This window comes from Physeter macrocephalus, chromosome 14, assembly GCF_002837175.3.
Source record: "Physeter macrocephalus isolate SW-GA chromosome 14, ASM283717v5, whole genome shotgun sequence".
Taxonomy (NCBI): Eukaryota; Metazoa; Chordata; class Mammalia; order Artiodactyla; family Physeteridae; genus Physeter; species Physeter macrocephalus.
The window spans coordinates 77,403,827-77,429,524 of NC_041227.1; the positions used below are offsets into that span (position 1 = coordinate 77,403,827).

Below are 25,698 nucleotides of genomic sequence, written 5' to 3' on the forward strand. Positions count from 1 at the left end.
CATTGTAAACCAACTATACTTCAATTTTAAAAAGACAGGAGGGGGCTTCCCTGGTGGCGCAGTGGTTGAGAATCTGCCTGCCAGTGCAGGGGACACGGGTTCGAGTCCTGGTCTGGGAAGATCCCACATGCCACGGAGCAACTGGGCCCGTGAGCCACAACTACTGAGCCTGCACGTCTGGAGCCTGTGCTCCGCAACAAGAGAGGCCGCGATAGTGAGAGGCCCGCGCACCGCAACGAAGAGTGGCCCCCGCTCGCCACAACTAGAGAAAGCCCTCGCACAGAAACGAAGACCCAACACAGCCAAAAATAAATAAATAAAAAAAAAAAAAAAGACAGGAAGAAGAGACAAAAAATCTCGTGAAAGGGGGTCTCTGTCCACCCTTCTGTGCCATCTTCGTTCTTACCTTCTGCTTCTCCCTGAGGCCACTGCTCGGGACCCTGAGGCACACAGGAAGCCCCCCGTCAATTCCTCCCCAAATCCTACAGCTATGAGGAAGTCCTCACTCAGGAGACACTTAGGGCTGGTAGTCTAACAGGCCTGGTATCTCTGGTTGATCTGTTCCAGCGCATCTCCCGAGACCGGGTGAGGCCTGAGGGCCACCAGCAATCCTATCATCCACACTGTACATGATTGAGAGTGATGACCACACCAAAGGAACCTTTGCATTTGACCGCCTGGTGGGGAGCCTTGGTGGGAGCTGTCAGGTTGCTGAACACAGGTGGCTGCAGCTGCTTTGGCGCTGAGGTAAGTCAGGGTGGAGGCCCGGCCTGCACCTGCTGATGGTGGCCCTCCATCCCCAGGTTCTTTTAAAAGTTATGCAGGGAATTCCCTGGCAGTGGTTAGGACTCCACGCTTCCACTGCAGGGGGCACGGGTTCGATCCCTGGTCGGGGAACTAAGATCCCGCATGGCGTGGCATTTTGGGTCTTCGGCCTAATTCTGTGGTGGGGAGTAGCAGGCCGGATTTAGATACTTTCAACGGCTGACTGGCCCCTTTTCTCTCCCTCCTGCCGTACAAAGTCTTTCAAAATATTTTGAGTCTTGAGACGCATCAAGTTTCAAGTTTCAGTTTATTTATTTATTGAGAGATAATTGACACATAACATCATATTGGTTTCAGGTGTACAACGTGATGATTCGCGATTTGTGTACATTGCAAAGTGATCACCGTGATGACTAGCGAACATCACTTCATGTAATTGCCAAATTTTATTTTCTTGTGATGAGAACTTTCAAGATTCACTCACTCAGCAACTTTCGAAGATGCGATACAGTTTCAGGTTTCAGCTTCTGATTCTCTATTACCCGCCACCCTGACAACTGACTTGGCCTTGGGGATGTTACCATAAAGGTCTGCAGTGGAATCCCGGGCAGCTGGACTCACAGGCAGCTGCTTCCCCTCAGGGTGTTCCAATCAGCCTCACTAGGATCGGGCTCACCCCCCACCAGCTCAGAGGCAGCAGGATCACCGGAGCTGGGGCCTCGGAGCCTAGAACCAGCGCTTTGGTGAGTCGGTGGTGGCCGCGTGCTCGTGGCAGAGTGCATCTCAGCCCTCACCTGCCCCGACAGGACCTTTTGGAAACCGTGGCCAAGTCTCCTAACAGTCGGCAGCTGGGTCTGTGCCTGGAGTGGGGAAATACACCCAAGGTCTAACACCCACTGGGGGAGTTCACCCTCCGCAGGGCAGCAACGGGTGGGAGACACAGCCACAGCCCGTGTGCCAGCCAAAGGCATTTCTCCACCAGCCAATTGCAAGACTCTACCATCCTGTTCCCATCTGTGAAGACTTCGTGAAATTAACACTTAAGTGGAGCACAGGGTGCAGGACGATGAGTGAGTTCAGCAACAGACCACGGAGAAATCGAAATAGGCAAGTTCATTACTCACAGGGCCTGGACCAAGCACACAGCACGCCTGGAGGGGCCCCAGGGGAGGTCAAGGCAGAGTGCAGACAGGGACTGGACGTGGCACACATCCCTTTATTAGGGTCCACGGGGGGAGCGCTCTGGGGTTTCTAGGTTAGGACCAGATCGGTCAATCCAAACCCAGAGAGCAGGGTTTTGGTAAGCTCACGGGGGTCCTGGCTAAGGGGCGCGTAAAGCTTACAGGCACCGGGAGGCAGGTGAGCTGCTGATCACAAGGGTTGCGGGGCAGTCACTCCAGGGACTTATATCTGCTTGTGGCCGAGCGGCTGCTATAGGGCATGTCCTTGCACAAGGGGCTAGTGTCAGCTTAAGGTCCCTGCAGCCATCTGACCAAACACGATGGACGACGAGGCAGCAATACTAGAGAGTAGCTTAGCTAAACTCTGGACGGATATACATCGAGTACATCTAGATGTGAACTTATTTTTAGTTATTCAGCTAGGCATATATTGCATGTCTATATATGCATATATATATACACATATATATTGCACACACATATGCATGTTAATGCACATCTTTTGTTAAATCTGAGCCAATACATCTTTGAATATTTACTTTTCTTCCGTTTTTTTCATTTTGTCTTTCAGGAGCTCCTGTTTGCTCTTCTCTCTTTTTTTGTTTTATTTGTTTTGTTTTTGGTATTTTTGGCCGTGCTTTGCAGCGTGTGGGATCTTAGTTCCCTGACCAGGGATCGAACCCACGCCCCCTGCAGTGGAAGCTTGGAGTCTTAACCACTGGACGCCAGGGAAGTCCCTGCTCTTCTCATTTTTATGTCTCTTCCCCCATTCTTTCACATTTTCCACCTCTCTATATACTGAATTCTGTGAATTGGCTTATAGCTCTGCCTTCCTGTTCCCATTTTCTTCAGCTGAGTATAATCTGTTTGACATGTAGAATATTCTAACGTTGAGTTTTAAACTTCAGTGACTATATTTTTCATTTCTAGACACCCTATGTGGTTCTTTTTCCAAATTAGCCAGTTATCTTTCTTTGTGTCTTTGCTTTCATGCAGTTTTGATTTTTTGTTTTTCATCATTTTTCAAGACAGTCATTTTTATAGAAGTTCAGATTTTTCTATCACCTTAAAAGACTTCAGGTTTTTATTTTGTTAAAATGTCTGTTGACTTTCTTCACATTTTATTATTCTGGATTATGAACTCATTTTGGGTTTGTATGTCAGAACCCTGAGAAACACAGGTTGAGGGTGTCTTCCTCCAAGAATAGTTTGTGTTTGCTTCTGTAAAGTTGTTTCAAAGAAAGACCAGAACAGATTTCTATGTTAATTGTGCATTTTATCAACTGGGGCATGAATAGGGCAAATTAACAATTCTAACTCATAGGAGGTGCAGGTCACGGCTTGTGAATCATCAGGGTAAATTCTTTCCCTACCAGAGCCCAGGGAGACAGGCAAGCTTCCTGAGCAAATGAGCAGGTTTTTCTCTGGTCCATCCTTTCCCTGTATGTACATACAGGCTTTTGAAGTTTCTCAGTTTATGAGGTATTTCAGTGCCAAGCCTTCTGCCTATAGCTTTTAACACCCACGCTTCTGGGTAAACAAACCTACAGGGCAGCTTACAGCATCAACTTGCACACTTTTCAGTTCCCTCTGGAACTGGCACCTGGAAGCCTCACTGATTTTCTTGCAAGCTGAATTATGCATTTAAAAGAATGTTACCTGTTATTGTCCATCATTTCAAGTGGTTTACAGTGGAACGTTTTTCACTTTAGGTGGTCCACTATACTGCCAGAAAAGGGAGTCCCAACCTTACTCATTTAACATGACTTATAAACTAGTTGATGGAGAGAGATCAGGGGATGTCATGAAACTGCTGGTTTCCAGATCCAGGGGGGCTCTGTAATACTTGCCAGCAAACAAAAAACCAAACGGTATGTGGTACGGTGTATGGACTTCCAGTTGAGTAGTAAATCCCAGTTATAACGTATATTAAAGACAAAAGGGTGTAATTTAGTGTGGAAACTCTTGATAGATGTCATCCTACATATTATGGTATCTGTGTCTACAAGTTCACAATTATGTTCAACTACAAATGCAGTTCAAAAATAAGTAAAATAAAATTCTGTTTATGTAGCATCTCCAGGAACATAGTCCCCACATACCCCTGGGATTTCTGTGGCTTATTCAATCTGTTGTCTTAATGGTTTAAATTATTCACTTAGAGCTCAATAGCCAAGTTAATGTAGACACAGATACACTTCATAGTTAAGTTTATCCTATAAAAATAGATCCCTCTAGAGCATCATTACCCTTCTATCCTTAGTTTTAAGAGAATAAGCATTTCCTAGTTCTCCAACTTGGTAGGAAGGTCTGCCCACAGTGGCATTGGACTGCTTGCTGAAGGATTTTCCACATTCACAAAATCCACAGGGTTTTCATTCCTAGATGTGTTGGGAATTCCTGATGAAAACCTTCTCTCCCACTTTATCCGTACAGTTTCTCCCTGGTGTGAATTCTGTGGTGTCTGATGAGGTTCGCCTTCTGGGAGAATGTTTTCCCACAGTCAGAGCATTCATAGGGCTTCTTGCCCATATGGGTTCTCTTGTGTATGATGAGGCAGGAGTTTTGGGAGAAAGCCTTCCCGCACTGGCTGCACTCGTAGGGTTTCTCTCCGGTGTGAGTCCTCTGGTGAAGGATGAGGTGTGACTTCTGGAAGAAGGCTTTCCCACACTGGCTGCAGCCATAGGGCTTCTCTCCTGTGTGGATTCTGTAGTGGATAATGAGGCATGACTTCCGGGAGAAAGATTTCCCACATTCTTCGCAGCCGTAGGGTTTCTCTCCCGTGTGGGATCTGTGGTGTTCGATGAGACGTGACTTGTGGGAGAAGATTTTCTCACAGTCTGAACACTTATAAGGCTTCTCTCCAGCCAGAATGGCCTTGGGTATGGAGAGGCTTGTTTCTGGGGAGAGCTTTTTACCGCATTTGCCATTTCCACCAGGTTTCTCGTCTGTGTGATTTCCCGGACGTTTTTTGCTGAGGCAAACCTTCTCCTCCCTCAGGCTATCCCCCTGGTCGTTGCATCCAGAGGACTTCTCATCCCTGTGGACTCTCTGATGGGTGATAAGTTCTGATTTATGGGAGAAGCCTTTCCCACATTTGGTACATCTGTGGGGTTTCTCGTTACTGTCGGTTCTCTGATCAGCATTAAGGGCTTGGTCACGGCTTAAAGCATTTCTACATTGCTTACATTCACGTGGATGTGCCCCAGAATGTGGAGTTTCCAGCTTAGAATAGAGAAATAAGTTCCCCTGTGCATCATACTCAAATCTCCTTCTTGCAAGGTATGCGTTAGGAGTAACACCTGCATTACCCGGCAAGGCTGTTCCACACAACTTGCACTTAGGGACCTGTTGTCCTGAAGAAACGACGTTTGTGTTCGGACAGGTGTTTTTTTCCACTGTGTTACATGCGTTGTGCCCTTCTGGGGTCAATTTTTTCTTGTCTAGGAGTGCAATTTGCTTCAAAAGTTTGTCTTGGTGTTCCCATTGTCTATCTACTTGGGTATCAACTTGCAAAACTTCTAGGGAAAAAATAAATAAGGACACAAACGTGTTATCTTTGCAGGATCACATCGTAGAACTGAACTATTTCAGAAGTGTTTGGAAGGAGGATTAACTTTGTGGTTTCAAACCTGATTGCCGAGATTAAATAATCATAATCCTACTATAAACACTTCCTACTCCCTTGGCTTCTGAAAAGAAAAAAAAAAAATGAGAACTGGAAACAGATAAAACCCTGACGGTGAACATATGGAAGCTCTGCTATTATCAAGTCCGCACATTAAATTGGGAAGAAGGTGAAAACACACACAAGAGAAAAACTAGAAGATAGTGGACTCAAGGCATTGATGTGCTGATGAACCAGGTCACCAAGAGGAAAAGAAACCCCGATCTGTACCAATTACCAACCTCCATGGTGAAAGCATTCCCCAATGTGACGCATTTCAAGATGAAATCACAGAATGCAGAGCCAGAGGATTCTGCCACCATTGGCCATCACAGGCCGGTACTAGCTCTAGCATCCCTAGGTAAGGGGAAGACATAATAAGGAGGCCCCATCAGGAGATAAGGGTATTTAGGAATTATGAACGAAGACTAAAGACAGACCAGTTTTCAGGGGACTCTAGGGAGAAGGGTGTTTAGGAAATAGGAGCAAAGGACTCGGGCTGAGCGAAGTGTGAGTTCCCCTCACTTTATTCCTAGGTTGCAAATCGGCTTTTCTCTCACCTGCACTTCCTGTGCCCTTCCCACCTTAACTTCCCCTCCATTCTGTGTATCAAATTAATTTTCTCAAAGCATCAAGTTCTTTAACTGTTAAAGGAATTCTCCTAGAGTCAGAGGTCCATTCTGCAGCGATTTATTCTCACGTGGCTCTACGTGGTCTTTACGATGTCCAGTATATGGACACAAGATAAGTACCGTAGACCCGAATGCAAGCCATCCTTGCCCCGGGAAGATTCCGTGTTGTGTTCTGATTGCTCAGATGACTGTTTTCTTCATTTGGTTCCTTTAAAACCAAATCTGGCCGACAACCCAACCCTACGTGTCCCCTTCCCATATGCCTGCAGATCAGCCACTCCACTAAACCCATACTGACATTCTTTGGGCAAGTTGGTTTCCACAGCACTGTGGAATCTACTTAGAGAATCTTAACTGTTGGATTCTTCATCCTATGCTTAGATCTTTATTTGCTTTTTCTTTACTTACATTTTAAACCACAAATACCCTGCTATTTCACCTTGGGCACTAATACCCAGTGGAACCATGGAACTCCTGTGTTTAGAAATATTTATGTTCCCTGAGCCCCACTGCTGAATTCCTAAGAGACAAAATCAATGCCTACTGACCTTCCCCAGCAGGATTTTCTGGGTTGGGACCCAGCCAGGGGGCATTTTTAATGCTCCCCCGGTGAGTCTGGTGTACACCCCTGATTAATAACAACTGCCCTGAACAAATGCTTGATGAAGGATCCTTGTCCTAGACAGTAGAGGGGGTTAGTCAATATATACTATGTGTGTTCTGCAGATATAAAGATGAATAAAACAAAGGCTTAGCTCCCCGTGGGATCACACTGAGATGGGGGAAAAGCTTCAGTTATAACGTATCAGACAAAATGGGGACATGTTACATGGTCTTGAAAGAAGATGAATTTAAAGTCATATAAAAGGTAGAAAATAAGTTTTTAAGGCATTGAAAGAAAAGACAACCAAAATAAAAATGAGTGGCACAAAATAACACAGTTATTTTAAAATAGGACAAATCTATGAACCCCTGAAAGCATGAGAAAGCCTGTTTTATAACCATGGGGACAAGCGTAAGCCTGAAGACTCTAGAGAAAGACAGAAAGCAAGGTCTTAGAGGGGGGCAGCAGAATAGAATGAATGGATAAACTTTAAAAGAATATGTCTTTCTCTAAAATTCAGGGAAAGGAGAGTAATCATGCAGTGATGTGTGATGTATGCAGGTAGCAGGAATCATTTGGGCATTTCAAGGTCTTGGGTCAGATGTCCATAGCTGCTTGCAAAGATCCAAGGCTTTTAACACAGATGTGTGAAACAAAAAAAATCTGAGGTTCTGCTTTGTGACTTCCTGGAATCTCATGTCCACTGTCCCCCTCCAGGCTGGTTCTCTCTCACCTGGAAAGCTCCATCTGAGGATCTCTTCCTCCTTCATCCACGGCTCTTGCCCCTGCTCCAACCTGAAGATCACAGCTGGTTTGGTGACTTGACACCCTGTTCATAAGAAATAGTTACAAGATTTATGCTGAGCCACCTGGGCCATCCAAGGAAGCAGAAGACTCAGGCTGCCTAATGAACATGTACATCTCAGCCAAAGAACAGCTATTTCACTTGGGAAGAAAATTCACAAATAATCCAGGTGAGATGAGGACAAGACTTACTGATGGTTGAAACCCAAGGCCAAACATTTTTAGTACTTAACAGGGTCTTACGTAACAGAGAAAAGAAAGGAGCTCAGGGCTTCCCTGGTGGCGCAGTGGTTGGGAGTCCGCCTGCCGATGCAGGGGACGCGGGTTCGTGCCCCGGTCCGGGAGGATCCCACATGCCGCGGAGCAGCTGGGCCCGTGAGCCATGGCCGCTGGGCCTGCGCATCCGGAGCCTGGGCTCCACAACGGGAGAGGCCACAACAGTGAGAAGCCCGTGTACCGCGCAAAAAAAAAAAAAAAAAAAAAAAAAAAGCTGAGACATAAGCGGCGGGCAGAGGGGAAACAGGAAGCCTTCCTCACCCACAGAGACCAGGTGGCTGTAGTTCTCCAGCATCACGTCCCGGTACAGGGTCCTCTGTGTAGGGTCCAGCTGCTGCCACTCCTTACGGGTGAAGCCCACAGCCACGTCTCTGAATGATAACGACCCCTGGAACAGCACACTCCTGATTAATCTTGAGTGCTCGGCACAGAGTATTATGGCAAAGGTGTAGAGGAGATGGATCTTACCACCTTCGGAGGTCAGGTTTCCCCATGTTAAGTTATATAGGAAGCTTAGCATGCCCCTAACTTTGTACGACATTTTGTGGGAGAGAAAAAAAAAAGATCATTAGAAAATATCTCACTTCTGGATCTCTATTCATCCATGCATCCATCCATCCATCCATTCAGTGAGCAAGCATCTACGGAAGACCAGGTATGTCACTGGTGTTCTGCATGGTGCTTGAGGTTGAAAGCTCAATGCCACATTGCTTCTGTTCTAGGGCATTTGTAGTCTGGTGGAGTGAGATGAATGTAAGAGTCTGCTGTGTGGTAACAATACACTGAAGGCTATGATGGAAGTACATTTAAGTACAGAACAGACACAAAGAAGACAGTCAAATTCAACATCCTGATGTCAAGTTAAGCTTCATTGGAGGTCACATGTGAGAAGAATCATGAAAAATAAATTGTGTTCTGATGTTGGAAGGATATTCCTATCAAGAGGCACGGCCTGAGCAAAGGCAAGGAAAATCTGGTAGGAACTGCAAATATATGACAGTATGGAATGACAGTATAGAGTATAAGGGGGATGTGTATGTGTGTGTGTGTGTGTGTGAGAGAGAGAGACAGAGACAGAGACAGAGAGACAGAGAGGTCAGATCATAGGACAAACAAAGGGTTTTTCATACATGCAATGGGGACTCCATCACAGTATTTAAGAAGGGGAGCTACCAAAGACAAACTGATGTGGAAGATCACTGCATCACTGAGGTGGGAATCACTGGGAGGGAGAGAATGAATAAAATTCGGGTACAATTATAGGGAATTCCCTGGCAGCCCAGTGGTTAGGACTCCGTGTTTCCACTGCAGGGGCATGGGTTGGAGAACTAAGATCCTGCAAGTCACATGGTGCAGCCAAAAAATAATAAAAATAAAGTTCGGGTACAATTATAATCATCAACATGTGATATGGTCAAAATTAAGGTGGCAACAAGAGGAAAGCAGAGAAAGGATTACACGTACACAGAACAGGGCTTGGCTCCCCTTCCCTTTCACCCTCCTCTTCTCTCTCTCTGAATGAATTAAGGACCAAAATTACAATTTTAATTTATACTGAGTATTATATATATAATGTTAGTGTGTAAATCATTTTAAATATTGGTTTAGAAGTTAAAAGACAAAAGTGTAAGAATAATTATTTCAGATTTGTTAATGGAAACAATATAAAAGGAAGTAAAATCTGTCATAACAAAGTGGAGGGGGAAGTAAAGTGTAGAGTTTCTGTATGCAATTGAAGTTAAGTTGTTATCAAAATAGACTGTTAACACTATTGAATATTCAATGCAAGCCTCATGGCAACCACAACAAAAGAGAAAAAAATCAAAGTATGTCACTACCAAAACTGTCCTCAAACCACAACAAAGAGAGGACGAGAAGAACAAGAGAACTACAAAACAGAAAACAATTAGCAAAATGGCAATAGTAAGTCCTTACCCATCAGTAATTACTTTAAATATAAGTGAACTAAGCTCCTCAAATTAAAACACATACTGTGGCCAAATGGATAAAAAAGCAAGACCCAACAATTTTCTGTCCACAGGAGACTCACTTTAGATATAAGGACACATATTGGGTGAAGGGATGGAGAAAGATATTCCATGCAGATGGTAATCAAAAGAGAGCAGGTCTGGCTATACTTATATCAGACAAAATAGACTTTAATTCAAAAACTATCACAAGAGACAAAGAAAGTCATATAATTATAAAAGGGTCCATTCAACAGGAAGATGTAACAATTATATATGCACAGACCATCAAAGCACCTAAATATGTGAAGCAACATGGACAAATCAGAAGAGAGAAATAGACAGCAATACAATAATAGTAGCAGACTTAAATACTCCATTCTCATCCAGACAGAAAACCAACAAAGAAAGAGCAGAACTGAACAACACTATAGACCAAATAGCCCTAAAAGATATATACAGAACATTGTACCCAACAGCAGCATAATACTCATTCTTCTCAAGAGCACACAGAACGTTCTCCAGGATGGATCATATGTTAGGACATAAAAGCAAATCTTAACAAATTTAAGAAGACTGAAATTATTCACAAAGCTAGAAATCAATAATAGTAATGAAAATGGGAAAAATTTTAAATACATGGAAATTAAATAACCACACTCTTAAACACCACTGGGTCAAAGAAGAAATCAAAAAGGAAATTAGAAAGTATCTCAAGAAAAATGAAAATGAAAACATAACAAAAAAACAAAACAAAAAAATGAAAACATAACAAACCAAAACTTAGGAGATGTACTAAGTACACCTTAGTGTGCTTAGTACTAAGCAGTACTAAGAGGCAAGTTTATAGCAATAAACACCTACTTTTAAAAATAAGATACCAAATAAACAACCTAACTTTGCACCTTTAGAAAAACTAAGCCCAAATTAGCAGGGTTTTTTAAAAAGATAAAATTGAGAAACCCTTAGCTAGACTAAGGGGAAAAAAAGAGAAGAATGGAATATATAAAATCAGAAATGAAAGAGGAGACATTACAACTCATGCCACAGAAATAAAAAGGATCATAAGGACTATGATGAACAATTATACACCAACAAATTGGACAACCCAGAAGAAATGGATACATTTCTAAAAAAAAAAAAAATACAACCTACTAATACTGAATCAAGAAGAAATAGAGGGCTTCCCTGGTGGCGCAGTGGTTGAGAATCCGCCTGCCGACGCAGGGGACGCGGGTTCGTGCCCCGGTCCAGGAAGATCCCACATGCCGCGGAGCAGCTGGGCCCGTAAGCCATGGCCGCTGAGCCTGTGCGTCCGGAGCCTGTGCTCCGCAACGGGAGAGGCCACAACAGTGAGAGGCCCGCGTACCACAAAAAAAAAAAGAAGAAGAAGAAGAAATAGAAAACCTGAGCAGACCAGTAACAAATAAAGAGAATGAAGAAGTAACCAAAAAACTGTCAAACTGCCAACAAAGAAAAGCCCAGGAACTTTATGAGTGAATTCTACCAAAAATTCAAAGAAGAATTAGTACCAATCTTTCTTAAACTCTTCCAAAAAACAGAAGAGGGAATCCTTCCAAACTCATTCTATGAGGCCAGCATCACCCTGATACCAAAACCAGACAAAGATACCACAAGAAAACTCAGGCCAATATCCCTGATAAACACAGATGCAGAAATCCTCAACAAAAGACTAGCACATCAAATTCAACAGCACATTAAAAGAATCATAACCCATGACCAAGTAGGATTTATCCCTGGGATGCAAGGATGATTCAACATATGAAAACCAATCACTGTGATTCACTACCTTAACAGAATGAAGGATAAAAATCACATAATCATCTCAACAGATGCATAAAAAGCATTTGACAAAATTCAACACCCTTTTATGATAAAAACTCTCAACAAATTAGGTATAGAAGGAACTTACCTCAACACAATAAAGGCCATTTATGAAAAGCCCACAGCTAACACCATACTCAATGGTGAAAAGCTGAAAGCTTTCCCTCTAAGTTCTGGAACAGGGCAAGGATGCCCACTGTTGCCTCTCCTATTCAACACAGTACTGGAAGTCCAGCCAGAGCAATTAGGCAAGAAAAAGAAATAAAAGGCATCCACATCAGAAATGAGGAAATAAATGTATCTCTGTTTGCAGATGATGTTATCTTAGTGCAGGGTATCAAAGAGATGTCTATATTCCCATTTCATTGCAGCATTATTCACAATAACCAAGAGATGGAAACAGCCCAAGTGTCCATCAGTGGGTGAATGGATAAAGAAAATATGGTATATATATACAATGAAATATTATTCAGCCATGAGAAAGAAAATCCCACCATTTGTGACAACATAAATGGACCTAAAGGACATTATGCTAAGTGAAATAAGTCGGACAAAGAAGGACAAATACCACAATGATCTCACTCTTATGAGGAATCCAAAATAGTCAAATTCATAGAATTAAAGAGTAGCATGGCGGTTACCAGGGACTGGGAGGAGGGGGAAATTGGGAGGTTGGTCAAAGGATTCAAAGTTTCAGATATGGAAGATGAGAAACTTCTGGAGATCTGCTGTGCAGCATCATGCCTGTTTTTAACAATACTGTAGTGTATACCTAAAAATTTGCTAAGAGGATAGATCTTATGTTAAATGCTCCTACCTCAAAAGAAAAAAATTATAAAGGTGGGGGGAGGGGAATTTTTGGAGGCAATGGATAAGTTTATGGCCTTAACCGTGGTGATGGTTTCATGGGTGTACACTTATCTGTAAACTCATCAAACTGTGTACATTAAATATGTACAGACTGAATGTCAATCATACCTCAAAGTGGTTTAAAAAAATAAAAATTTCTAGTAGTCACTTTTAAACAGTAAAAAAAAAAAAAGAATTTTAATCTCTCTTTAACCTAATCTATCCAAAATATAATTTCAACATATCATAATTATTTTAAAATCACTGATATAGTTTTCATTCTTTTTTAATCATATCACATCTTCAAAACCTGGTGTGTATTTTCCACTTAAGGTACATCTCAATTCAGACACTTTTCAATTTCACTTTGGTGAAACGTAGTCTTTTCAAAACAAAGTTGTGTTTCCTGAAAAAATATTTACTCTGATTCAGTTTTTAAATCGAAATGTAATTTAAAAATTCAGAACCACAGTCACATTAACCACACTTTGGATGCTCAGTATCTACCTGTGGCTACTGGCTACCGTGATGGACAATGCATGTCTAGAACACATCAATACTACTGGATTCCTTTGCTGGGAATTTGCTATTGGTAGATAAAACTACAGTTTAATCATTAAGGGCCCAGTTCTATGTCTGTCTGTCTGCCTGCGTTCAGATCCCAACTCCATCGCCTGATGGATTTTAACATCTCTAGCCTCAGTCTGTTCATCTGTAAAATGAGGGAAGGAGTTAATGGTAATATCTATCTCACAGGTTTATTCATGAAACAATATACGAAAAACACAGAGACCGGCACATAAGTGCTCAACAGATAGTTTTATAAGTTTTATTGTCATTATCTTTATCACACATAGCCATAACAGGGAGACGCTCCCAGTGAGACTTGGTTTCCTACAAAACAAAAGTTTCCCCCAGAAGACACCAAATGAAACCTCCAGCTTCACATACAGGTCTGACAGCCTCATGGTGCGGTCAGCTCTCTCCTCTGAGGAGGCTGTGGAGTCGCCACCTGGTTTTCAACCTCTCAGATCGGGCCTGTCCCCAGGATGTTCCTCGTATCAGATATCCAGATAGTCCTAGCTTTATTAAGCACAGACACTCCCCTCAAGACAGGCCCCTACACCTGAAACTAACGTAACACTGTAAGTCAACTATACTTCAATTAAAAAAAAAAAAAAAGCGCCTGTAGATAGAGCATTCTGCAGCAAAAAAGACAGGTCCCTGAGCTCAAAACCAACACCCTGTGAATGCTTGCCTTCCTGGAGTGGACAGCTGCAGTGTTTACCCACCAGGTCTCATCTTCCTCTGGGACTAACGTCCTCCCTCCTCCCCACCCCAAGCACATGGTGCTCCTGGGAGCGCCCCCCTGCAGACCCAGCCCCTCAGCCCTTGAACTAAGCTGGACCAATCCCAATCTTTCCCAAAGATCTTTCAAACTGGCCCTATGAAAGGAGACTTGGTCCCATTCCGTGGCAGAACTTGTCAATGTGAGATGTGAGAGCTGATGGCCACCCTATTTCCGGCCATACGGATGAAGTCGGCATGAGAAAAGGAGTCACAGAAACAGGGACAAGGGAACAAGAGAGACACCCGGTGAGATCTGAGTCCCCGGGCGGAACTCTCCCAGTCCCAGCACGCCTGCTCTTCCCAGTTTGGGGTGCTGCCTAGATTTTTGTCTTTGTCCTCAACTAGCTCTAGCTGGGTTTCGGCCTCTTGTAACTTCCAGGATTCTGACCAGTGCACGTCAAGTTCATGCAACCCTAGAGCCCGGGGTAAAGAGGGAGGCCCTTTAGGAACAGAGGCATTTGAGAATGACCGGCTGACAGAACACAACGATATCATGATGTCTGAAGAAAGATAATGATGACCAGTGAGAAAAGACGCAGGGGAGGTCAAGGGCAATGGGTGAGGTCTAAGTCATGGAGAGAGAAGGAGGCAGGCGAGCTCGCACAATCTACCCCCCTGCCCCTGCCGAAGACGGAAGCTTTGAGCTGTTTAAGCTCCATCTGTGTCAAAAATTATTATGAGCAGCAGTTTGAAGAACATGCCACTCACTCGTTCCTCTAGATCATGCAGTGTTTTATCTAGGTCAGTGTGAACCGTAACACAGCTGTTTATGCAGACCTGAGTGTTTGGATTCCTCCTACAACTGTAATCACAGATTTCTGCACTGGCACAATATCCACTCTTTATACTGGAAAAAAAAAAAAGTCACAGGAGATCTGCTGCTGTGTTTATTTGAATGTTGCTATTATTGAGGAACCTGCCTGCTATATCTCACATATGAAGACGCATCACATAAATGTCTAAATATCCTAAAAAACTTTATTTCCCCTGAGAAGGTGATATGCTTGTCCCAGACAACACAAGTCATCTGTGGGATGGAATCTGTCTTTTTAAAGTGCCAGGCATGTCCGGCATAAATTTAGAGGGCAGCAAATAAACCCCAGCAGCCTCTGTACTGCCCCCACCCTGCCTTTCCCATGGCCTTGATTGTCCACTCTCTTCCTATTTTCACGGGTCCTGATTTCTGTTTGCATTGTGTTTGACTGAATTAATTCTTACAAGCATCCTGAAATCCATGGTAAAACAAAATGCACAGTTGAAAGAAATGCCACACTCACCTGGCACATGGTCCTTCCTTGCTGGTCTGGGAAAAGCAGACACCTGTGGAGGCAGAGATTGGGGTGGGGGGAGAAGAGGACATGAGAGGCCAAGCTTGCCTCCAGCCTCAGAATCAACTGCTCTAACACCCCAGGCACGGGGTGGCTTGGGGGCTCCTCCCAAGAACCCCGTTTATCAGAGCAAAGCTCTCACCTTGGAATGTGATGGGGACCCCACTTTGAGGCTTGAACCTGAATTATTTTTCTACTTAACGAATACACATCCCTGACTCGCAGTAATCAATGTGCAATTTACTACCCTCCCCTGCCACTACCCAGAAATTTAATTAATAGAAATTTATTCTGAAGAAACAGTCATGAGTTCGGGCAAAGATTTAGTGGCCAAGATATTTACTACAATCTGGTAAAACTCTGAAAAAACACAAATAACTAAATATCCAACTATAGAGGACGAGTTAAATGAATATACCACAACCAAAGGGAAATAAACATCATGTAGCTAAATAAAAATAAAACCATAGAAGACAATTTATTGATCGTATACTGGCAACTGAAAAAGGTGGTTGAAAACTATTTGATCACACACACACACACACACACACACACTCACACACACACACACTCTCACACGGAATAGTCTCTGAAATGATGTAAGACAAAATGTAAGTAGTAGTTAGCTTTGCATAGTTGGATGATGGCCCAATTTTACATTTTTTTCTTTGTACTTAGATGAATTTTCTAAGCTCGTCTATGACAAATGGGCATTTCATGTATGATCATGTCTTTAAAATTATCATTTTAAAACTATCTGTAGCCTACTAATCTTCTAACCCAAAGCTTCTATCACCATTCCTGCCCCTGGTGTTGAGGAAATTCACAGGAAAATATAAAAATGGGTTCTAGAAGGCGGAGTCCATTCAATGGCACTTCGCTAAGGCAACTGGAGGTCTATTAACCTGGGGCGCTCAGTTCTATCCGTGGATCCTGCTAAGTTTTGTTTGCTTCTCCTCTCGTAGCTGTAGTTTCTCGACAGTAAATTTTATTATCAAGACCCGTTCTGGGCTGAACTGTGCTGATCTCTGCCCAGGAAGTGGTCCCGGTCTGGCTCTGCCACTTACCAAATATGGGACAAGATCTGATGACTTCTCCTGAGCCCTCCTCCTCCTTTCCTCATTTTCCCAGGGAACAGGAACACGAAGGTTCAGGAGCAAATTTACTGTGGCTGGAAGCATCAACTGGACCCCACACCTATCTCTCCTGAATAGACACGAGGTTGGTCCTAGGTAAGTTCCTACTCAGGATAGAGACACACTGGAGTTTGATCCAAGAATTCTGCAGAGACACTAAAACTCTAGAATTACAGAATCTCCATAAAGAATTCTGAGGGTGTCTTTTTTTTAAAAAATTGGAGGCTACCTAAGTGCTTAAAAATAAGAGATTGGTTAATAAATTATGATACAATTAAAGCATGCCAAGCTATGAATCAACTTAAAATATTATAAATATTTGACATGGAATGATCTTCCAACAATACCAGCAAGTGAAACAAGCAGGATACGTAGCATATGATTCACAGATGCGTAACAGGAGAATGGATGGGATATTTTCCCACGTGCCTGGAAATTTTAGCCAAATCCCAAACACCCCAAATTCTAAGGAGGAGCTTCCAGACACACCCTAACAGATTCCTTCCTTTGGGGGAGGGAAATTATCGAAGGAGAGCTGTCTATTGAGCAAGTGTACCGTGGGGCTTGCCTCCCGTCCTAGTTGGGGGCTGCTCCCCTTGCAAGCCACGAGGGGGTGTGCTCCAAGAAAACTGTTCATGGGTGCTGGAGGGAGCCTGGAGAAAGGGAGAACTACACCCCCAGGCTGGCGTATGTCCAGCTGCAGAAACTCCCCAGAGGGGGGCTCCTGTGAATGTTTAGGGCGTGCAGGAACCCAGAAACAGGAGCCAGCTTTCCAGCTGAAGAATTCAGAAGTCAGAGGCTCCCCACGGCAGCCAGGGGAGGGGAGGGCGCAGGAGCGGAAGCCAGCTGCACAGCCTGCGTTTGCTGGATCAAGGATGGGAGGGTTCCCGGGGGAGCCAAGTGGATGGTGGGGAAGCTAAGTGGGCTTAAGCCCTACTGCAGGGATGCTGATGAAGCAGGCTGCTGGCAGGGTGAAGAGAGCCGGTCCTGAGGGGCAGGACCACTGAGCCAAGAGCATGGAGGTCTGCAGAGAGCCACTGCTGGTGTCCCAGGCTGGGCACCCCGACAAAGGGCCATCACGTGGCCTCCTGCGGGCAGCCAGCACTAGGCAGGTGAGAGCTACAAATAACACCAAGCAGGGGAAAATTTGAGCTATTTTTTCCTCTCCCCTCCCCTCCTCATACCCTGACCCTGGAGGAGAAAGGAGGGAATCCAGTGAGAAGGAAGAATCAAGGAGCAGAGACAGAACAGATCACGTGCCCTTCCCACAGCCAGGTCCCAGACCTCTGGCTCCACACGGGAGAGGGAGAAGCTGGAGACTGGACATGAGAGTAAGATGTTCACAGACAGCTGGCAACTGAGGGGGGCCTATTCTGCTATAACCTGAAGGGACCCAACAGCTATGGGGTTCCCTGAGATAGCATCCTGGAGGGGAGGTACAATGGGTTAAATTGTGTTCCCCCAAAAGCTATGTCGGAGTTTTAGCCCCCAGGACCTCAGAACATGACCTTACTTAGTAAGAGGGTCTTTGCAGATGATCGAGTGAAAATGGGGTCACTGGGGTGGATCTCAACGCAATATGGCTGCGTCCTTATGAAAAGGGGAAATTTAGACACAGAGACACAGCGAGAAGTCCATGCGAAGAGGAAGACAGAGGTCAGGGTGTTGCAGCAGAAACCACAGATTGCCAGCAGAGCTCCAGAAGCTCGGGGAGAGGCCTGGAGCAGGTCCTCCCTCATGGCCTCAGAGGAACCAACCCTGCCCACACCCTGATCTCAACTTCCAGCCTCCTGAACTGTGTGAGATTAAATTTCTGTTGTGTAAGCCACTCAGTCTGTGGTACTTGTGATGGTGGCCCCAGGAAGCTAATACAGGAAGGCGGGCCCAACAGCGTGGGTCAAAAACAGTGGTCTGTGACCCTCTACTCCATTTCCTGCTTCATCGTCATGGAATGGGTTTTCATAAACATGTAAAGAAAAAAATTCTATAGAAAACACGCAAAACGTTAGCAATGGTTACCTTCACACGGTAGGATTTGTTTTTCACATTTTCTAATTTTTTCAACAGTAAACGTGCTCATTGTTTAATACTTAAGTATGGCATAAAAATATACATATATCATCTTACTGGGTTCTCTCTCCATGACCTCCTATCAGAGTCCTGCCCCTGGAGGAGAGGAAATCCGTGAGAAGGTCTGAAGGGGTGGAGGATGGGGAGGGGCGGGGCTTAGCGATGAGGGCCCCGCCCAGCCTCCTCCGGACAGGAGCCCTGGGGGCTAGTGCTGGCTCGGCCTCTAGTAAGCTGGGTGGCTCTGAACACCTCTCTCACGCCCATTTTCTTTCGTCTTTAACAGGAGAAGGAAAAACGAAATACTCTTAGGTTAAGAAAGCAACTTCTGGGCCTTGACTCAACTAGAAGGGGGGGTGGGGTTACAGGTCACTAGAAGTCAGGTGCGGAGGTGACAGTGGGATGGGAGGAGCTACACATCTAGCTGGATGGACAGCAGAGAATGAGAGTAAATGTGAATGAGTGGAGAGAAATCGGTGGTTGGGGGGGGGGTCACCCTCAGAGCCATGGGGGTCCCTTCCCTGCTAGTTCATGCTTCTCACACCCTAAAGCAGGAGACCCACCCCTCCTCCTACCAAACCTTCCCCTAAGTCAAGTCCTAGATGATCCCCTAAGGCAATGACATCACCCAAATTCTGCCTGCAAAGCGGGTCCCGGGCTGTTGTAGGGGCACTTTTCGGGGGGCTGCCCCAGACTGTGAGCCTCCAACTTCAGCCCTAAGCTACGGAGCAGGATGAGAGAGGGATCCCTCTTGCCAAGGAGATGGCTGCTCCCCGGGTCACCTTCCTTACGAGAATTTTTCTATTCTGGGACGCCTGGGATTTGAGGACTGGGACCTATTCCGATCGCCCCAGCTCTGCTCTCCTGCGGAGGACTTACCGTCGGCTGGAGGCTCAGCTCCGGCCTCCGAGACTCTGCAGGTAGAAGTGGGTAGAAAGAAGCTTGAATATGCAGACAGGACAGAGCCGCCCTGGCTACAGTCCGATTCTAAGCCTTTGCAAAGACACTAAGAAAACCTGAAAATAAATAGACGACATGGTGAGACTCAGGTCAAAATATCAGCAGGACACTCTACCTCTGAGTTGGAAATGGATGGGGGTCAGAGGGGGAGTCTGGAAGATCGAAAGCCCAGGAAGGAGCCGGTGCATCGTCTCTGGCTTTGAAGACGGACGTGAGTGTGAGAAGATGCTGAGCCAGGCCCTCAGCCGACAGCGGGCAGGGACGCGGGGGCCTCCGACCTAAACCGCCAGAAACTCACTTCCCCTGACCCCGAACTCCTGGAGCGGACTCTCCCCCGGAGCCCTGGAGAAGAGGCCGCCCCGTCCAGTGCCTTGATTTTGGCCTTGGAGACCCAAGCAGGGAGCGTGGCCATCCCACCGGGACGTCTGGCCTCCGAGCTGTGAGCTGCTTTAAACCACTAAATGTGTGGTGATTTGCTTCTTATACAGATATAGAGGATGAACACAGACAGGGCGGAGCTGGAGACCACGCGGAGACTCCCTGGGTAGTGAAGGCCTACAGGAGGGGAGTGGCTGCCATTGCTGGAAACGCGGGAAGCCCCATCCTTCCAGAAATTTCTCTCCTGAGGAACAAAAGCCCTGTGTTGCTGGGGGAAGGTTAGCAAAACCCTGTTGCTCCCAGAGCACTGGTAAGACCCACCGCATGTGGCAGGAAAAAGAAACAAACACACACACACACTATCCCCATGGGAGAGGGGCAGACATAGGTCCTGGGCTCAGACTTTTAGAGCCGCCAACCTCACGAGGAGGGGCAGCATCCCCAAGGCCCCAGGGCCCTCCTGAGACTGAGACACAAAGAGCACCCTGCCCCTCCTCCAGCAGGCCAGCCAGCACCGAGGAGCAGGCGGGAGTGCCAGCAGGAGGAGAGTGAAGGGGCGCGTGGGGCGGGGGGAGCCGGCCGGAGGGGGGACTAGCAACCAGCGGCTCCAAGCACAGAGCCACGCCAGCCGAGGCCAACGGTAACCATAGCGACAACAAATGCCAGCCTTGCCCAGATCGCAACTGCTGACCAGTCTTGCAACAACCAAACTCCTGCACTCCCAGCTCCGCACACTGAAACTTCCCAGAAGTCTCCCCCACAGAATGCGCGGCATTCATTTAAAAAATTCGGAGACAGACAAAAAACAAGAAAGAACGACCCACTGGAAGGAGACAAAGCAATGACCAGAAGTCAACTCGATCTTAGGTCCGTGTCCCCAGCAAACGTACACGATGCAATATGCAGCTCAAATGCACTTGAACACTGACGCGACGCAACAAGGAGAAACTGACAAACCGTCAATCACAGCAAAAAGAGTTTAGTATATACTTTTAGAAACGAAGATCTAAGATACAAAAAAAATAGTAAGAATATATAAGATGCGAATAACAATTTAAAAGCTTGACCTATTAGATCAGACAGAAGAATGAACTCAATAGTTAGAGAATATACATTTTTTAAAGTGCATCTGATACAGTTATAAAATTGACAAGCTAAAAATTAAACCTCAACCAATCTTTTAAAAATCAATACTGCATAGATGCCACTCTCTAAACCAAAAAGTAATAAAATCAGAAAATAAAAAGAATGCAAAAATATTTACAACGACTACAAAAATACTACATACCAAAACTGGTGGATGTTTACAAACACATACTTAAAGGAAAATTATAGCCCTAAGATAGGCATTAAATTAAAACTGGAAATTAATGACATTCAATGCAGGAGGCTAGCACAGAAAAAAAGAATAAACTCAAAAGACGTAAAAAAAAAAAAAAGACAAGTATGAGAAGAAATTTTAAAAGAAAAAAAGAAATAATTAAGCAGATTTTTTAAAAAATCCTGCCACAAATGTATTACCTGAATCTGATCATGATGTAACACCAGACACACCTAAATTGAGGAACGTTCTATAATAACTGGCCCGTATTCTTCAATAACGTCAATGTTATTAAAGACAATGAAAGATTGGGAAACTGTTCCAGAGTAAAGGAAACTAAAGAGATGTGGGGGGGAATGCAATGCATGATCCTGGATTTTCTTTAGCTCGAAAAATTATTATTGAGACAGCTAGTAAAATCTGACTAAAATCTGTGGGTTAGACAATGATATTGCATCGATGTTAATCTCCTGATTTTGACCATTATACTGTGGTTGTGTGACAGAATGCCATTGTTTTTGGGAAATGCACATTGAAGTATTTACACACACACACATATATGTATAGAGGGGGGAGGAAAAGCAGGATAAAGCTAACTGTATTAGCAATGAGCCAAAGATGGCCCCTGGGTGGTTTATTTCTTCACAGCAGGCTGAGACCAATAGCTCAAAAGACCAGCAGCCCCAAACTCAAATGTCAACACATGTGAATGTTTTAAACACAGTCCAAATATCAGCACATTTTTAGTCATTTGGAAGATGCATGCTTTACCCACCCTGTGAAACCACACCCAGTTTCTGATAGCTATAAACCATGTGGCTATAAAGACCCCAAGTGGCTTTGACCCAGAGATACCCCCCAGGGTTCCCCTGTCCTCCTCTCTTCTGGGAAGTGGCCCCTGGGCCCCAGCCTCTGGGTGGGCTCATGCTACAAGAGGCCCCTTTCTCCCTCATGCATGCGTAAATAATCTTTGCATGTGTTCCTGCCACTTCATGTTTACATCTTTTTCCTTAACTGGCCCTGAAATCCGTCCAGTTCCTGGAACCCCCTATACAAATGTGGTAAAATGTTAGCATTTGGGGAATTTAGATGAAAGGTATTTAGGAATTCTTTGCACCATTCTACTATTATGAGTTTTCTGTAATTCTGAAATTGTGCCCAAAATGAAAAATTTAAAAGAAAAAACTAAATTCAATTCTTGGAAAGGATTTATTACAACTAATAAAATAGTTGTTTTGTATTTTAAACTAATGAAATAGACTAACTTCAGGCAGGACTGATCAAGAAAACAAGAAAAGGCAAAAAAGAAACAATTTTTGGACATGAAAAAGGAGACAATTACAGATATACTGGAGTTTTCTTTTAATTATGAGACTATTATAAATAATGCCATTAAGTTGAAATTAAATTGGACAACTTTCCAGAAAAATATAAATTAATCAAATTAACAAAGCAACAGAAAACCAAATAAACTACAGAACATTAAGTGAAATGGATCCATACTCAAAAATATACCCATCAAAGAAACATTAAGTCCAATCAAATTCCATTCAAGATTTTTGCAACGTGCACAAGGCAAAATGGATTTGTATCTAGACAACACACTAAAAATAAATAAGAAAAAAATCCAAAAGAAATATAGGCAAAGGTAATGAATATACAACACAAGCGTATATATTGTTTATGGCTACATTCATATTTGTAAGTAAATAAAAACATGAAAGGATACATAGCAATTTTAGAAGTTACCTCTGAGTGAGAAGAAGGAAAATCCAATAGGGAGGGTGCAAAAAGCCTTCAAGTATTTATGAGGTTTTAGTTCTTCAGAAAATCTGAAGCAAATAAACCTTTAACATTTGCTCAATCTAGATGATAAGCACAAAAGTTTCTTTTTCTACTTTGCATGCTGCATTTGAGATATTTCCTAATATAACTATAAATCATAGAAAAATATATATATAGAACTATGGATTGCAGTAGGGGAAACTCCTTCAATAAAACCCAAGTTCAAGGCATAATGGAAAAACCTGATACATTTGACCTTATCAAGATTTAAAACTACAGTACCGGTTTCAGTTTTTCCCCACAGCTCAAATCTGTCCCAACTTGAACAAAAAAGAATCAAAGAAAGACAAATCCTCCATCATTTCTGCATCACTTCCCACCCTCACATTGCTCTCTTTCTTCACCAACTGCCTTAAAAGAACAGACTACACTGAACTTTCTCTGTCTGCAAACAGATGCGTTCACACTACCCCACCTTCACTCCCGAGACCTGGCGATGCTACGGCTTCACAAATCTGAGATACGACGCCTCTACTCTTCTCTCACTACCTTATTCAGCCGCTCATACATTGCGACCAAAAAACAAGTATAACCGCACCACTGCCTTGCTTAAAACACTTCAGGCACCAACAGGACCCAGTCCACACCCCCTACGCTAGCTTGATCTGCTCCCTCACCACCTCAAGGCTCCTCCAGAGCGCGGAATCCAGCCGTACCCCCTCGGTTTAAGCCTCTTACCTTTGCATATGCGGTTCGCTCCGCTTGGAATACCCTTTTGCCCCCTTCCACCTACGCAGACCCTATTTAAGTCTGATCTTTAGCCCCGCCTCCCCCAGTAGGAACCGACCTCCCTCCCAGGATGTCCATTCATCCAGTAGAGATAACTACCAGGGCACCCACACCCTGAGGGCCCTCATCTGTTCACAGGACTGACATCTCCATAAGACCCCAGCCACGGATGGGACCAGGTGCTTCCCCAGGGGCTGACCCAGACACTCTAAAAGCTTGTCAGATGAATACTGACACTGTAGACCCCTGAAATAACAATCGTTTCACAAACTTCCTTAATTGCCCTCAGAGCTCAGAGCCTACCCTTGGCTGGATGTAGGGTCCGCAGGAGGGAGGGAGGGTCGGAGAGAAGGGGGGCCTTTCCTCAGCAGTTCCCTCCTCACCCACAGGAGGTCTGGACGCCTGAGTGGAGTTCAGGGACCTGGGTGGGCAGAGAAGCTCCAGGTCAAAGGTCAGAAACAAATCCACCGTCGGGAAAAAGGGGTGACCATTCGCGGGAGAGCTAGTCCCCCGCTCCTTGAGGCCAAGGCTATCACTGGGTACCCTGCGGTAGCCCCCTGTGGATGGTGGGCTCAGAAGAGGCTGAGCTGTGGGAGGTCAGAGAAGCAGTGAGACCCAGTCAGCCTGCGGCCCCCAGCCCACACCAAACAGAAACCCTGACCCTCCGCAGAAGACGTCAGACGGAGCCGCCCACCCGGACCCCCCCGGACGCCCCACACAGAGCACCCCTCCTCCTAGCGCCCGCCTGGCTATGCAGCCGTGGATTCCGACACACGTGCCCTCCCTACAGCCGGGAGCCAAGGGAACCACCAGTCCGAGGTGCCGCGGAGACCTCAGAACCGGCCAGGTCCGAGGTGCTGGACGCCGTAAGACCAGCCCGGGGTCCGGAAGTGCGCAGATCACACTCGGACACCCCTGCACTGCGTAGGCGCCCCTGGACTGGGGTGGAACTACAACTCCCCGCAGCCCCCGCGGCAAGGCACTTCCGGTCAGCCAGAGGCACTTCCGGCCACGGGGCGGCTGGCGTGGGCGGGCACGCGTGGCGACGTGGATTGGCAAAGAGGCGTCTCCCTTGGCAGCCCCGATGGACCTGCAGGCTGGCCATGAACACACCATCTTCACGGTCTTGCCGGGCCGGCAGTGGCCCTGGTGGTTTCCCGCCACATCTGATCGGATCCGTTCCCATCCCGGCGCCATTTTGAGGGGCAGGTTATGGGCTCCCCAGTCTTGAAAGTCCAACCTGGTCCTAGCTGTAGGCCTTGTCCCAGAAAGTCTGCTCTCTGAGGCGCTCCATGTCGGACGCGTTATTTTGTAAAAAAATGCCTGGCCTTCAGCCCTCATGACAATACCCGAAATAGGTATTGTTAGCCCCGTTTGGGGGTAAAGGAATCAGAAGCAGCCTTTCTCAATATTTTTACTCTGGAGGCAACCTTGAAATAATTATCAGGTGTCAGGGAACACTTGCCTAAGTATTATGTCTGCAGCTCATGATAGAATATGGCGATATATATATGCATACACACATGAGACGCCGAATATATGAACTGGACAGTGGCCAGACCACATATAAAAGCAGAACTGTGGGGACTTCACTGGCGGTCCAGTGGTTAAGACTCCAAGCTTCCGATCCAGGAGGCGGGGGTTCCATCCCTGGTGGGGGAACTGAGATCCCACATACCGCGAGGCAAAAAAAAAAAATAATAATTAACACCTGAACTCTGACCTACCACTTCTGTGAGCTACCCAAGAAACCAACCCCCTTACCTACAGTAAAAAGCCCAGGAAGCCAGACCGCGATCTCTAGTCACATTCCAGGAAGCTAAACAGTAACTGTTATAGCAGTTGGCTCCAAAGGACCAGGACTGGATCAATAACTGACAGCTTCCCTGGTTTTTTTTTTTTTTTTTTTTTTTTTTGTGGTATGCGGGCCTCCCTCTGTTGTGGCCTCTCCCGTTGCGGAGCACAGGCTCCGGACGCGCAGGCCCAGCGGCCAT

General features: G+C 45.3%; 1 protein-coding gene across 7 annotated transcripts; it reads right to left on the reverse strand.

Annotated features, from left to right (window-relative positions):
- Positions 1 to 1,118: 1,118 nt before the first annotated feature.
- LOC102987547 (zinc finger protein 300-like) lies at positions 1,119 to 24,612 on the reverse strand. Of its 7 annotated transcripts, none has more exons than XM_028499122.2 (9): positions 24,537 to 24,612; positions 24,008 to 24,125; positions 19,351 to 19,385; positions 18,532 to 18,748; positions 16,336 to 16,508; positions 15,218 to 15,260; positions 8,191 to 8,457; positions 7,583 to 7,678; positions 1,119 to 5,467 (listed from the first exon to the last, which is right to left on the reverse strand). In XM_028499122.2, the coding sequence occupies exons 4-9, from the start codon at positions 18,545 to 18,547 to the stop codon at positions 4,371 to 4,373; spliced, it is 1,692 nt and encodes a 563-aa protein (XP_028354923.1). In that variant the 5' UTR covers positions 18,548 to 18,748; positions 19,351 to 19,385; positions 24,008 to 24,125; positions 24,537 to 24,612; the 3' UTR covers positions 1,119 to 4,370. The 7 variants fall into 7 exon arrangements, with proteins under 7 accessions (XP_028354923.1, XP_028354922.1, XP_054946273.1 ...); XM_028499121.2 differs by having other exon boundaries at positions 19,351 to 19,487; XM_055090298.1 differs by lacking the exon at positions 24,537 to 24,612 and having other exon boundaries at positions 19,351 to 19,628; positions 24,008 to 24,020.
- Between the last annotated feature and the right edge of the window lie 1,086 nt (positions 24,613 to 25,698).

What these genes read in the sequence shown, in the direction of transcription:
- LOC102987547 (XM_028499122.2), bottom strand. An exon ending in CAGATCTTGTCCCATATTTG is followed by an intron (nt 15,261 to 16,335) that starts GTAAGTGGCAGA and finishes CTGCCTCCACAG; the next exon opens with GTGTCTGCTTTTCCCAGACC. An exon ending in CCTCAGATGGAGCTTTCCAG is followed by an intron (nt 5,468 to 7,582) that starts GTGAGAGAGAAC and finishes TTTTTTCCCTAG; the next exon opens with AAGTTTTGCAAGTTGATACC.